The sequence below is a fragment of the Branchiostoma belcheri genome, unplaced genomic scaffold (assembly GCF_001625305.1).
Source record: "Branchiostoma belcheri isolate BF01 breed outbred unplaced genomic scaffold, Haploidv18h27 scaffold280, whole genome shotgun sequence".
In the NCBI taxonomy this organism is placed as follows: domain Eukaryota; kingdom Metazoa; phylum Chordata; class Leptocardii; order Amphioxiformes; family Branchiostomatidae; genus Branchiostoma; species Branchiostoma belcheri.
Window position 1 is genome coordinate 167103 of NW_017803888.1, and position 14700 is coordinate 181802.

A 14700-nucleotide genomic window follows, 5' to 3' on the forward strand; every position below is an offset into this window, starting at 1 on the left:
GGGGGAGGGGGTGGGGGAACGCCTGTACCAGCAGGGATCCCACCAGCTTTTATCTGTAAATAAAAATAAAACATATAACATCAACAGTGGTAACAGTACACTAATCCATTTTCCTAGTTATAAATGATCTAGAAGTCTTCAAACGACATACATCTTGTTTATTTGACTGAGTAACAATGAATGTAATAAAAGTTTTACAGAGTCAAGTCATGTAAATATCAACAAAATTCAGACTGAAAGTCTGACACTTGCATAATTCAAAGTACATGTACATGTACAACTGGCTACAGTAACTACAAAGCAATATACCTGCTTACCCTATTTTCTAATTCTGTTACTTTAGTTTCATATTCCTTGATTTTGCCCTCGTACGTGGCTGTGTTCAGAGCCATCTTGGCTTCCGACTCTTGTCTCGCCGTCAGCTCATGTTCCAGCTAGAACAAAAAACAACACAAGTCTAAATTAGAGTCTGTATTTACAAAATTGAGATGTTCAACATACAGCAGCGTTCTAGCCTGCCTGAATTTTTTTCGTCATCTCAATATTGTTTGACGTAACATTGTTTAATGCTGAAGGTGCAAGGGTGCATCATTTCCCATTTTCCTTGGAAGGCAAACAAATTCTACAGTAGCCAAATTACCACCTTGGCCAATTATTCTCCCTATTTGGCCAAATTTGACTGTTTTTCCTGTGTTGTTAGTCTGGTTGAGACTAGGTTGTGGCTCACTTAGCTCTACCATGTGCTGCCATTTTGTGTACTAAATATTGCTTGCCAATGGTAGACTGAATACATGTGTAGTAGTACTGTTGTAACAAACCTGCTTCTGTAGTTCCTCAGCTTTGAACTCTGCTTCTTCTACTTTTGCTTTATCTACAAGTCCCTCTGTGGATGGACACATGGGTAAAAAAAAATACAGTTAGCAAATTCCAAAAGTATAACCAACAAATGAACCAAAAGTGCTGAAAAATTGTATCTTTTGATATTTTTGGTGAATTTACAAGAAAATTCTAACCATTCAGTCCTGCTATTGCATTGTCAAGTTAAAACATTGGTAGTACATACACATGTAGACTTAAATGTGGTGAATATATTTTATTGAACACAAAGTTGTTTTACATGTGTCTTTTGAATTAATTGATTTTTCACTTGAAAAAGTACAGTTACCAGTGCAACCAGATTGCAAAACTAAAGCAAAAATTTACTTGAAAATTTTCAGTGAATTTTCAAGCAATTCTCCTGGACTCCTGCAACATCAAAATAAATATCTATGATGCTAATGCATTGGTATATAGTTCTACATTTGATACACTTAAATAATTGTTGATATACATTATTTTCTTTTGATGACAAACTTACCTATGAGGGGTTCGACGTCTACCTGGAACCGTTTAGTTCTGAAGTCAGGGTCGACGCCACTCTTATGGAGAACAATCTGAGCAACACACTCCTCTATCAGTTTGAAGTACTGTGGCCTGTAAAAAAAAGAAACAGTAATTTGATTATGTGTATTTCACATGTATTGTGCCATTTCTTTTGTATTTTGCTACATATTCAGATCACTCTATAGTACATTCAGAATTCAGTTGGAACATAAAGCTTTAACTTAAGTTGATCTGATTTTACAACTCCTGATACTGATGCTGCTGGCTTTATGTCACCATCTGCAAGGTATTTATCCAGTGGTGTGCGTAGTTTAGTGGTTTGCCACCCTGCCTCTGGTTAAGAGTAGGTCCGAACTACATTGTGTAAGTTTGTAGGGTTGGCTGGTGTTCAGCAACTTCAGCTGCTATTCCAATGCGCCAGCCAAATGTTTCAGTATGTTTAAATCATTTGGGGGTGAGTCGGAAGGTTTGACCATGTTTGGCTGTAAGTCAGTAGAACACCAGCCAGCCATTCGGTAGTAAGTCAGCAGTGTCCTGGGGTCAAATTTGACTCAAATTTGTTTCAATTTGAATAGAATGGTAGGCATGGCCTAAATCTGGTCAAAGTGTGCCCAAACGTTAGCCGAACCAGCCAAATTTGTTTTGTAAACAAATTTGGGGGTAGGTCGTGAATGTGTGATGGGCTTTACATACAATGTCTACTAGCTACCAGACCTGGCCCAGGCGTCGTCCCTGATGAGCACCAGGTGCTGTAGGATGGACAGGAAGTACGGCTCGGCAGAGTTGTCGCTCACCGTGTTCTTCACCAGCTCAAAAACCTCACGCACATCAGTACAGACGGTCAAGGAACACAAGGTCAAACTGTACAGTTTATTATCTTCTCATAGTTTAAAGTAAATGGCCCACACCCCAATTCAACAGTGGGTTGTGCATGGTAAAAACGTGAAGAAAGGTTTCTGAGGGTCCAAATTTGAGTTACCATATTTCTCATACTCTGCTGCAAACTACTAATATGACTGAAAAGTGTAAGAACTAGTGTTTCTGCATTGAAACTGTAACAGGTGCTTTTGTTTGACCCAGGCTGAGCTCTGTGACATTGTTAAAATGTTGTGTGTAAAAATAAATGAAATGAAACGAATATGAGAGCACAAACCCAGCTTCCAAGGTGAACATGCCCAAAAGTAAACAATAGCCCCACCAACCTCCATGTTTTGTTTACGTCTCTGAGACTTCACCATTGGATGCGCTCTCTTACATTGTACATGTATTTGTGACCCAGAGCTCCTTAGTATGCAATTCTGCTCAAATCCAAACCAGTCGGAGCTACATCCTATCTATATGACAGGAAAGGATATTCCAGTTCTATTCTGATGTCGTTATATCTGTGGGAGAGCTCCTCAAAGTCCTCCTCCTTCTGCTCCTCAAACACCCTCAGCTGGATGTACAGCTCCTCGTTAGCTGTCTTATGAAGCTCCTGTGGGAAGGACGGAAGACCAAGTCAAGACAAAAGTAGTGCAAAAAACACACGTCATTCATTATGTAGCTATGGAGGACTGAGTACATGCAACTCTGCAGAATATGTTTTACAGAACTAATTTTGTTCAAGAGATTTGCTGACACTTTTTGCTGAAAAACACAAAGCGACTTGAAGCCACTACTTCATTCAATGCAATAAAAGTCTCAGGGAGGGTAAATTCTAGCATTTATATGTGTTTGAAGAAGAAGAAACCAAGCAAAAACAATATGTTTTCCTTCAGCAAACTTTAAGGTAAACATGAGTGTTGAGAAGAAATTTAAACAAAGGCTGTTATTTATTTATTTATACTTGTTACTTACACTGATCTGATGGATGAGTCCTGCCCTCATAAACTCATTCCTCAGGTGTAACCTGAAGTCCAGGTCATCAGGTGTGCTGGTCAGGGCGTTGATAAACTGGACACACGCCACCTGCACACAGAGCAAGGCAAGAACAACTGGTCAAACACAAAACTGGTGTGAAAAATACAGTTGAAAGCAACACTGAATGTTTGACAAAGCTAATATTTCACTGGTCAGGAATTAACTGAATTCATACAGGGATGGAGGAAATCGAAACCTTAATGTAAATAGGTATATCCTGGAAAGAAAACAGAAATCTGTGTACCTTGAGTGATGCGTTGTCTGTGCTGAGTCCATCTATGATGGGAGTCAGTCTCTCCCTGTCTGCCACCTCGGCGTTCACTGTGATCGCATCTAGGACTTTGTCGTGTCTAGGGCAGAACAGTTCCCAGTCAGTGCTAGATTCAAGTTTTAGCCAACAATGTTTCTGTGGCACAGAGCGATACCTACATACCTACCTATTCTAACATAGAAACAATTCTATGTCATTTGATGGAAATACGCAAGCTGAACTTCTTGACAACATGTCTTTGGAAAAGTCGACCTGACAACAAATACAATTTGAACACACTCCCCCTCCAGAACAACATATTTTTGGATCAAAAGATCAATTTTTCTCAATGCAAGGCCAAGAAAGACCACTTCTATACACTGAACTAAGTTTGGGTTAATGGAACATCTCTTCTCCTTAACACACAAGCATCAACGACAAACTGGACTCACTAAGACTGAGGACTAACTGACCAAATAGGAGAAGCGCTGCTACGGAACATTCCCAATTCCAATTAGATCAGAATGGTTTCAAACCACTCACACTGAGATGGACCTCTACTTCTATCGATAAGTGTGGTGGGTTCTTTAACGTGCTGGTGGTGTGGGAAGTAAAAGCCTTACCCATTGGGCACAAGACACACAGCGGCCAGGATCTTGATGGCGTCCGTCATGATGGCAGGATTGTCTGCATCCACCGACCGAGCCAGGATGGTCAGTCCATCCTCTTTATCTAACATTTGTCTCAAACCATACTGAGAAAAACAGGTACAGCAACAGTAAGTACCAGTGTTGTAATTGTGATAGCTCTTAATATAACATGAACAAAAATGAAAATGGGCTATAAAACAAAACAAAAATATTGCATCAACATAGAGCGATGAAATTGCCATGTTGGTTGTATTCTACAGCAGCACTTGTCATCATTAATCTGTTGGAAGGTAGTTCAGCACCAAGGACAGACTGCCTGTGAATCTTACCTTGTTGTTCATGAAAGCCTTCAGACTCCGGACACATTCATGCTGGATCTTCTTCTCTGTTCTTCCATCACTGGAAAATTGGAGCAAAAAACAGAACATTGGAGATGACTATACACACAACAAAAGTCACTAAGCCTAGGAAAAAAATGTTGTTTTCTGACTGACTGAGAAGAATTGAAAAAAATCCTTGTCTAATAACTTATGCGAATCCTTAGGTATCTAAATACTGAAACACAATGGAAAACACAGGAGTATTACAAAACCCACCTCTGATAGCATTCCTCCAGGATGTGCAGTAATGTGTTCAGACCCTCATCTCCAAAGTTCTGTACCCAACTGAGAAAGGAGAACATGTTAATGTCGATACCACATTATCTTGCAATTGTGCATGCTAGCAGATGTCATGCCAAACTACATAATTAATTCTGCAAAGGGATCATGACTTACAGCTCCAAACGCAAAAAAAAGAGATCTCATGGATGTAGTCATTCATTCATTCCTTTGTCCATCTGTTCATTCATTCATTCATGCATGCATCCAATCATTCATTCCATCAACAAGTGTTACTTACCTGACAGGATTGCTGGTGAGGGAGACCCTGAGTGAACTGATGGTAGAGTACAGTCTCTCTCCCACACTCATGGATTTCATCTCATGGATGTAGTCCTGGGGCTTCATGGAGTCAGACTTACTGGTTTTCTGTATGAGGGATTAGTACAATGTCAGTCAGGGTTTAGGATGGGTTTATTCTAATGTTTAAGGCATCGCACATCGCACATCAAATGTATTTCCTTGGTTCTGAGACATTTCAAAATGAACAGGTCAGGATAAAAACCAAAAAAGTTGGTGGAAAACTTTATAGGATCATACTATATACATGTATTCCAATACAGCACTTTAATTTGACAACCTACAGTATTTAATTCCAATACTAAGGACTATTTGTAGTAAATACTTTCAAACAAAATGATCACCTCTTACTGTATGATAATTTCAACTACAAAGAAGTTTGAACAACTCTTTGCTTGAACATCTGAACATCCAACTGGCAATCATATAAAGTATGGTGTCTCTAGCAGACATTTTTCAAACAAATCATCAGTGTTACAGTGTCAGAATAACACTATCTTAATTTAACAGTAACTGTTAATAATTAGTACAGGTACATTCAAAATGATATTTTCATGCAGCATCATATCTATAAAAAATTATGTAATCAGAATACCAGTCCTAGGTTTTAATCATGTTGCACAAATCTAAACATGAAACACATTTCAAACGTGCACAAAAAAAAACAGGAGTGCGTGACGGCACAATAGCCGAGCAGTCAGCCTGTTAGTAAATAAGTAATATTAATTATGATAATAATTATAAAAATGCAAACAGAAAGGCAACACAAACGGTAACAGGAGACAGTACAACATGTACAGTACAGCTGCTACAACTAGTACAAGAAAGCAACAGAAACTTTTTTGTTCACAATTCTTCAATTCAGATTTGACTTGCACCAATTAGTTGAACTCAGGATTTGTATTTTGCATCAATTTTCTAAACTAATAAGCAGAACTTAATAAAACTTCTTTCAAGTTGATCTTGTCTGGTATAAAATCGTAAAAAGGGCAAACTTTTCAAAGTTCTGGCATTACAAATGTAGTTCACAAACTCAAATGTTGAAGTTCCAATTTCAATGTAAAGGCCAACCCATACAAATGTTATATAATGATTGCATATTCTATTGGGCAACATTCTCAAAATAAAAGAAGAAAAAAATTATATATGAAAAAAAGTTGCATTAGTGGTTATGAGCAACATAAAGACATGCCATGAAAAAAATTGCATGCCATCATTGAAACCGAATGTAATCCATGCCATGAATGACAAAGATTCCATGCCATGGAATAAAACACACTGCATGCAACACGTGACTTTACACCTGAACCTCCTACCGCAAATCCGAACTGGATCCATGACAGGTAGTGTCAGAGGTCAGGTGGGTCAAAGGTCGTGGTTCATGTGGGTGCCAGGAGGGGAGGGTGGGTCAAGGGTCAGGGATTAAGGAGGTGAGAGGGGATTAGAGAAAAATAGAAAATAGTGAGAATTTTGCAATTTTGACATTGTTAAGAAACTCTGAAATAAATAGTTAATAATATGTAATTTATACTGTAGAATAGATTGAAATCAGAAACAATAGGAAAATGTCCAACCTCTTAAATTCACTCATACCATTTTACTACATAAAATTGTTAACGAAAATCTGATTATCATAAGATTAAATCTTCCATGTCTTACATTCTTTGCAGCTTTTAGCATATACACGTAGCTGCCTCACTGTTAACCTGAGATGGTTGTAGTTTGTTTTTTTCACATCCTGTTCTCAATGGGTGAATCAATCTCAGAGCCAGACTGTCATATTGTCTCTGATTGTACCCAGGATGGTGCTAAATGTTAAGTACTAATACATCAAGATGAACACAATAAGTACTAACTGCTGTGCAGTGGAAGCAGTGGGGGACGGAATACAAGAAGTTAAGTGTAGCTAATATTTCTCAATGCTCTCAGTGCGATGCTAAAAGAAATGAGGTACGAGAAGAAGTCGCTGAAATTTCCCCTGGCTATTCAGTAAAATCTGAAATCTGCTGAAAAGTTTTTTCTGCAATAAAATAATGCATTTATCTCTGAGTCAAGGTTTTAGCTAGCATAGTTTGAGCATATTTGTGACTCAATCAACAAATGGTGCTGTGTAAAGTTGGCCTCCTCAACCTAACCCCTGTATAATGTCCGATTCATTTTCTTCAGCCTCTTTTCATATGGACCATGTGCAATGTTTCTGTCTGTAATTGCCTGCAATTAGTCTTTCAGCATGAACTTGTGACACACGGAAGGCTTGAAATTGGTCCATCCATCATGCTGGTGCCATTCCTAATGTTTTCTCATGTACCACGGTACATTAAAGTACTCAGGAACTCTCTCAACAGTCATCTATCAATACATACACAGGCCTTGTTGAATAGCTTTCCATCCGCACGCATGCATATCACGATGAAACTCATGCAATACACTAAAAGTCATGTATTTCTTGATAAAATGTGTGTAAAAGTTGTGCAATTCTTTATTAAATTCTTTAAATTTCTTGTGTAAAACATGTGTAGATGTCCATGTAATTGCGTGTGCTTATATGTTCTGGATTGCCAAAAAAGACTGCAGCTAAATAGTGCACACAGTTGACTTTTGCACGAGTTTTAACCCTTACTGTGCTTAATGCTTTTAGTTTCAATTGCGATTTAAATGCGATTGACAAAATTTTGCAGGAGAAATAAATGAGTTAAAACTGCAGGTATAAAATGCGTGGGAAGATACACGTAAGTTAATGGAGATGAGATTCTACACTGTATTGAGAAGCTCTCTGAGCAGCAATTTGTCTGGTCTGTTGGTTCCTACAGACTCCATAGGGAGAGTCAGATGGATGGTGACTGTACCACGGAGTGGCAGTGGCTGTCAAAAACAACTGCTCTACAAAATAACATTAGTGTCTGTGGGAAGCGTAACAGCCTTAGGGGTTCCAGAAATCTGCAGCACTTTGGGTCGCACCAGGACAAAGCTTCATTATCATACATTACTTGACTTCTCTATCTTACAAATGTTACAATCATACACAGTACAGATTTAACTTATTTCCTGTACAAAAATTGTGTACATCATATCTGAATCTCGATTGAAAGCTGTGTAAAAGCCTTGGGACACAGCGCAAAAGCTGTGTATTAATGAACATATAATTTACATGAGGCAACTTTTGCACTCGCTTTTAATTGCGTTTTGCATGACTTTTGTTCATGGGAACAAGGGAATAGAATGTGTAGTCAGCCACCTAAGCTTGAACAAGTTTAGTCAATACTTCCTTTTTTATGATGACTATTTTAATGATACTAATTAGATAATGTACCTTCCATGTTACACTGTACATATGCTTTTTCAACTGCCAAGCTATCTCTATTTTTATAAAAATTTAAGACTTTAATGTGTGTAACATCAATTTAGTTATCATGTCAGCAGAACATACTATGCCTGCAAAAAGCTGTAATGAATTTTGTACAGCAATTGAGTAAATTGTACATCACTTAAAGTTGCAATGGCGTCACATTCCATCTAGCAAGTGTTCAAACGTTGTGTTGAAAAAAAATATTTTCTGCAATGGGCAAAATTTTGATGCAACGTTGACCAAACATCCAAAGACAATTGTTAAAAATCCTATTGTACCGCAAATGAAGTATTGGTCTGCCAACAAAATTAGTAATTTAGACTGCCATTGTTGAACACCTTGTATTACACGTTGCTCAAAATAAACCATTGATAGATGACCATTTTACACCACAATAGATGTCATTAGTGTCATACGTACAGAGACAGCGGCTGTTCTGTTGATGTACCCAGCTACCATCTCCTTCTTCATCTCAAGACTCTTCTCTCGGAGGGGGGCTTTCTTGTCTTCAGACAGGTTCATATCCTCCTATTAAACCATTCAAGAGAAAACAAACAGATATGTTATGTGAAATCTAGAACTGAAGGTTACATTAATGAAACAGAATACTGTACATCATTACATGATCTAAATTTTGAAATGTCAGAGCAGCAAAAATATGACCATTATCCAATGTTTGTCAAGAAATAACCAGGTCCTAAATGCAATGTTTGTATCTCGTGTAAATTCTAAAAATATCTATTTCTGTAACAGTTAAAAAGTATCCTTCAGTTTAATCTATATGTATAACCATGCTATAGTTCTAATGGCAGATATTCTGACCTAATTCTTTATCAGATTCTGTAACCAAGAATTATAAATTGCCAATGGTACTTTGTGAAAAAAATGTAATTCAGCCACTCATTTCTAGATCCTGTTTTGTTGATAAACCATTTGAATCTATTAATGGCATAGTTCCTACAATTTCATAACTTTCTGAGCATCCTGTTATATTGGAAAGAGACTATTCTACTCCAAATCCCTTTCAAATCTCCTAACACAAATGTCAATAGAATCCATCCATCTGCTTGGGTAAATACAGACAAATGTGTCCCCTTGATCATGATGTGTGACTAACTGCTTCCATCTAAATATAATATTGATTATTTATATTATTGATCGGCCTGGCTTGCACGTCCCAAATTCACTGTTGTGTGAAGTGAAGTGGAAGAAATCTTAAACACTTAACAATTAACAGCTTCATCTAGTTTTACAGCAGAAAAGTATGTGAACATACAGGGCTGGAAAGACTTTTATCTGCATACCTACTGTAGATATGCATACTGGTGCAGGTAACGTTGAAAATTACCTGCATCAGAGAAATTTTACCTGCACCACTCAGAATTTAAGTATGGATCATACTGAAAAATAAACTGTTCAGATTCGCACTGCCATTTGTTCTTTTATACTTCATTTGTGGTAGACATCAGAATTACCTGCACAGCTGCAATTTCACCTGCAGTAACCTCCTGCATAATGCAGGTTGTATTTCCAGCCCTGCCACTTAAGATACATATCAATGTCCCAAAAAAATCATGTTTTGGAGGAACTAAAGGTTGATTTTTTTGTTACATGTACATGTACCTGTGAAAGGAAGTCCATGTGAAACTAACACCTGTCTGTGTGTGTGCCTGTTCCTCTATTCCTTGTTAAGTGGTCTTAACAACGGTGTTGAATATTCTAAAGTAAGCATTATTTACAAGCTAGAGTAGGCATTTGTACATACATCAGTACACATTATGAGCAGTGGTCATTGTTTACTTACAAGTGTCGTCAAATATGTACATTGTAGGAACATCCTTACACTTGTACAAGTATAGTTAAGATCACAAGCATACAATTACAGCATAGCAGTACGAACAATTAAGGCTTAAGACTACCCAAGATCTAGCATAGTCAGTTCAGAAGCTTTTGTGCTAATTAAATCCCTTGCTGACAGTTTGCCAGGCCAAGGCCCATGAGTCATTGTCAACAGTCCCTCTACACCTGATACCTACGTTTCAACACCTAACCCTGGCCAAGAGAGGTAGAATTACACTCAACTGTTCAGTGTAAAGTAACACTAACAGGATTCACTTCCCTTGTGCCTGGGGCAGTTTCTGACATTGTAGAATAATCTATGAGCAGATCTTTCAGTGTCCGCAAAGACAGTATCAAACAAAACAATTTTGTATTGCAGTAAATGTCAATATCAGACAGATTTCCTCATCCAGAATATTTTCTGTTTTGACACACTCAAATAGCATTGGGCACCTTTAACATGTACTGTAAATCACTCTATATTAGTGATCCTTTTATCTTCGTGTTTTTTGCTGTCACTTCTGTACCGCAAATTTATCATTACTGCTAAAAAAAACAAAACAAATAATTCGCCAACTTTATTTTGCACCTGCCCCCACCGTGAACATACAGTTCTGCGAACATGTCCATTTTTCTCAGACCGCGAAATTTTGCTTCTGCAAACATAAAGTGATTTACAGTTTACTATACCATCTGTAGCACAGTTCAATGTGTAATATCTCTTCACCACACCCTGTGAGGTGCCACACTGCTCACAGCTGACTGGGAATGATAAGGGAAACTGTTTCCACAAGCACAGGACCTGCCAGCCTGGGTCAAAGATTAGACTGATTTCCGTAAAATCACAATCAAGCGGATAAATTTAATGGCCTTATGGTATGTTTACAGCAGATGTCAACAGCTTTTTCATGATATAGTAATAGCCACTACTGGTCCAAGCAGTGGAGCAGGAACTGTTACAATTTGGTATAATTAGAGGCAATGCAATTTCAGGGTGGCCGAGCAAAAAATTTGGATGAGGAAATCTGTTTGATGATGACATTTAGATTTACTGCCATTTCTTAGCACATTTTCATCAGCATTTCATACTTACAGCATTTCAAATAGCCCCAGAACAAGCTACGTGAGTAGTCCCTTTATTTTTCGGTGGCACCACTAAATAGCTAGAATGAGCCTACGATACAAAACAAGTAATCGTTTTCCATCAGAAAAACATCACATTTTTGCCTCATAGATATAAGTATGCTGTGGGTTAAGGTTGATTACACTTGCGGCATCGAAAAAACAGGTTGTTACTAAATATGAATGTGTTTAAGAATAAACAGAGCAGTTACTGTAGTTTGTTAGGCTAGACTGTGAAGGCAAACATGATGCATTTGTTTTGCAAATATTACCTTTCTACTAAAATCTATTTCCAAACTCATGCTTGGAGGCTAATTGCAAGGGAATACACAGGATACTACAACATAAAGAGGTACAAATAGCTATCCTATTTAAGAAGGTTGATGTCTCCCTCCGGCCTGAGAACATCAGAAGATGGTCCTAATGACATCATGGAGAGGAGAAAATGAGATTTGATGTCAATGACGTGTGTCTCAATAAAATTGCCAAACTTCCCTCCGGGCTCAGAGGACAAGTCTTAAAGACATCACAGTGTGGAGGAAATTAGATTTGATATAAAGAAATTGAATAGAGCTCAGAGCTGAAGCGAAGACGGAAATAAAGCTGATGCAGATGTCAATCAAACCTTGTTGTATAAGCAACTTAACACTCTTAAAGGGAGGCTGATGATGCAGCTAGGGCCTAGGAAAAAATGTTGTGTTTCATGTTTCATTGGAAAATTAGGATAGGAAGGAAGGGATTATCTTTTTTTAGACTTTGGTGATTTTTAGTGATTCGACTTATACAATACAGTTTATTAAAGTAAAGTTTTAGTCCTAAAAATTAAAGAGTAGGGTCGGTAGGTAGGGATTATCATTTTTAAAATTCTTTCTTTGTATTCATTAGACCTTGGCGATCTCTATTGATTCAACTTATAATACAGTTTAACAAAGTAAAAGTTGCATCAGTATGCTTATATTTTCAATGTCAATGTTTGAAAACTGATTGTTTCATCACTCAGGTGTCAGATCATGGAGCTAGAAAAGGTTGATCAGCTCGAATAATTGAGTCCCTTACAGGGGTCCACACACAAAAAGTATAGGGTTTGCAATGTTTTCTAGGGTCAGTCAGTAAACAGGAAATATAACATTTTTTTTAATAGGCCTACCCAACTTCACACAAGGTCTCAAAAGGTGATTTCTGAAGGCTAGCCTGGAATCCAGCCGTGAAAGCTATTACCCCACTCCCATCTACCTCCACTGTGAAGGTAGGTACACAATGTAGCTACCACGGCTGGAGTCCAGGCTAATCTAACATCACAGCACGGAGAAATTGAGATTTGATTAAAAACCCTGCGACAAAATTGAAGATGGAATTACAACTGCTATGCACAGACAGCTACTGTATCTATAATTGTATATCTGTATAGCTGATAGAATTGCCCTTCGGCATAACACACGTGGTCACAGCTATAAATTCATTATTCAACTTTGCTGTACTTAAATTTTGTGTCAGTATAAATCAACAAGATTTGCTGGTACATTTGTATCTTTTGAGTTCACCATTGAAACAATAGTAACTGTAGTAACACTACACTAAACAGAATTATCATGCTTTTTGCAGCTTGATGAGTTTTGCAGTGGCAGATTACTTCAAATCCCTGCAAAAATTTCAGGATTTACAGTATTATAGATGCAGGGTTGGTCCCCATGAGCCAACGTACCAGGGTGAAGAAAATATTATTTCATATTGATCTGTGTACACACGAGGGTATATGTACAAAGGTAATGGTACCTTTGAGATTGTTTCTTCTGGGGTTTGGAAAATGATGAAAAATATTCTCCCATTCATCAATTGTTAAACAAACCAATCAGAAAATCAGAAAATATATCTATATCAATGTTGTTGGTTTTTTTTTATATCATACAATATTTTGTACAGGGAAACATCTGTGATATGGCTTTGTTTAATTCCCTCAGTGATGATACATGTAGTAGACTGTGTAAGAAAGATTTGCAGCTTGACTGGGATTATGATAAACATGGCAACAGCTGGGCTGGAAAATCAGCATGTCAATGCCACAGTGTGACTAACATTGTAAACACAAAACTGAAAAGTAACAAATAACAATTTTCTTTCTTCATAAAACCAAACTTGAGATAAATTTGAGTCACATTTGACTCCCAACCACACCCTGACCACAGCTGACCTACACCTGAATGCCTGGCCAACCATGGCTGAACCTCCCGTCCACACCTGTATATGTTTTAAACTTTTGAAACATTTGGCTGGCGCAGTCAAACAGTAAGGCAACCTTGCTAAACACCAACCACAGTCAACCTTGCTTTTGTACTTAAACTAGAACCAAATGCTACACCATGAGGTGATGTGCTTGCCCACGAAAATGAACAAACAAACAATCTAGTCCATCCCACACCTGTAAGCATCTTCTCAAATTCTCTCTTGTGCAATTTGTACTTACTATACTAGTACCAAATGCTACATCAGCAGGTGATGTGTTGTCCCACAAAACACACACACACACAAACAAACAAACAAACAAACAAACAAACAAACAAACAAACAAACAAACAAACAAACAAACCATCTCTTACCAGCATCTTCTCAAACATGGCCTCCACCTCCCTGTTGGTGAGACTGGACACCTGTGGCATCATGGACTCCTCCTCCCCCTCCTTAAACCCCCCATTATCATGGTGAACACTCTTCCTGAAGCTGGAGCTCTTCTTGGGCTGCCCCGGCATCCGTATGCTGGAAAACCTGTCCAGCTGATGGGAAATAAGAGAACATGTTGTGATACAAGTTAGCTGGTAAGAAAAGATATGTTGTGTTTGTGTCCTAAAAAAACATTAGGGTCGGTAGGTAGGGATTATCATTTTTTTTCTTTTAGACTTTGGAAATCTCTGCTCTCCAATTGTATAATACAGTTTAACAGAGCAAAACCTGCATGAGGACACTTTTATTTTCAACGTCAATGTTGGAAAACGGCTTGCATAACGTTTGATCACTCAGCTGTCAGATCATGGAGCTAGGAATGGTCAATCGGCTCAAAATATTTATGTCCCTTGCAGGGTTTCACAAAAAAGCTGGGGTCGGCAGTTTTTTCTAGGGTCAGTCAGGAAACAGGAAACACAATTTTTTTTTCTAGGCCTCATCCAGAATACTGTTTTCTGTTTTGCCATTTTGAAATTGCATTGGGTGCCTTCAATAATGTACTAACAGCCAACATCTCCCTGTCAAAATCAATAATAC

The 14700-nt window shown here is 37.9% G+C and overlaps 1 protein-coding gene across 4 annotated transcripts in view; it reads right to left on the reverse strand.

The window, feature by feature from the left end:
* The window catches only part of LOC109472759 (protein diaphanous homolog 2-like), a 32519-nt gene that overhangs the window by 13287 nt on the left and 4532 nt on the right, over positions 1–14700 (reverse strand). For 3 of the 4 annotated variants that reach the window (XM_019772610.1, XM_019772608.1, XM_019772611.1), the window contains exons 2-16: positions 14043–14216; positions 8908–9015; positions 6458–6469; positions 5083–5210; positions 4779–4847; positions 4512–4581; positions 4156–4286; positions 3527–3632; positions 3220–3330; positions 2739–2857; positions 2098–2214; positions 1358–1473; positions 819–883; positions 318–434; positions 1–53 (exon numbers count right to left, since the gene is read on the reverse strand). The exon at positions 1–53 is cut by the window's left edge and continues 226 nt beyond it. In XM_019772610.1, the coding sequence (XP_019628169.1) occupies positions 1–53; positions 318–434; positions 819–883; positions 1358–1473; positions 2098–2214; positions 2739–2857; positions 3220–3330; positions 3527–3632; positions 4156–4286; positions 4512–4581; positions 4779–4847; positions 5083–5210; positions 6458–6469; positions 8908–9015; positions 14043–14216 (1496 nt within the window). The remainder of the gene's footprint in view (positions 54–317; positions 435–818; positions 884–1357; positions 1474–2097; positions 2215–2738; positions 2858–3219; positions 3331–3526; positions 3633–4155; positions 4287–4511; positions 4582–4778; positions 4848–5082; positions 5211–6457; positions 6470–8907; positions 9016–14042; positions 14217–14700) is intronic. The other variant, XM_019772609.1, reaches the window with a different exon arrangement.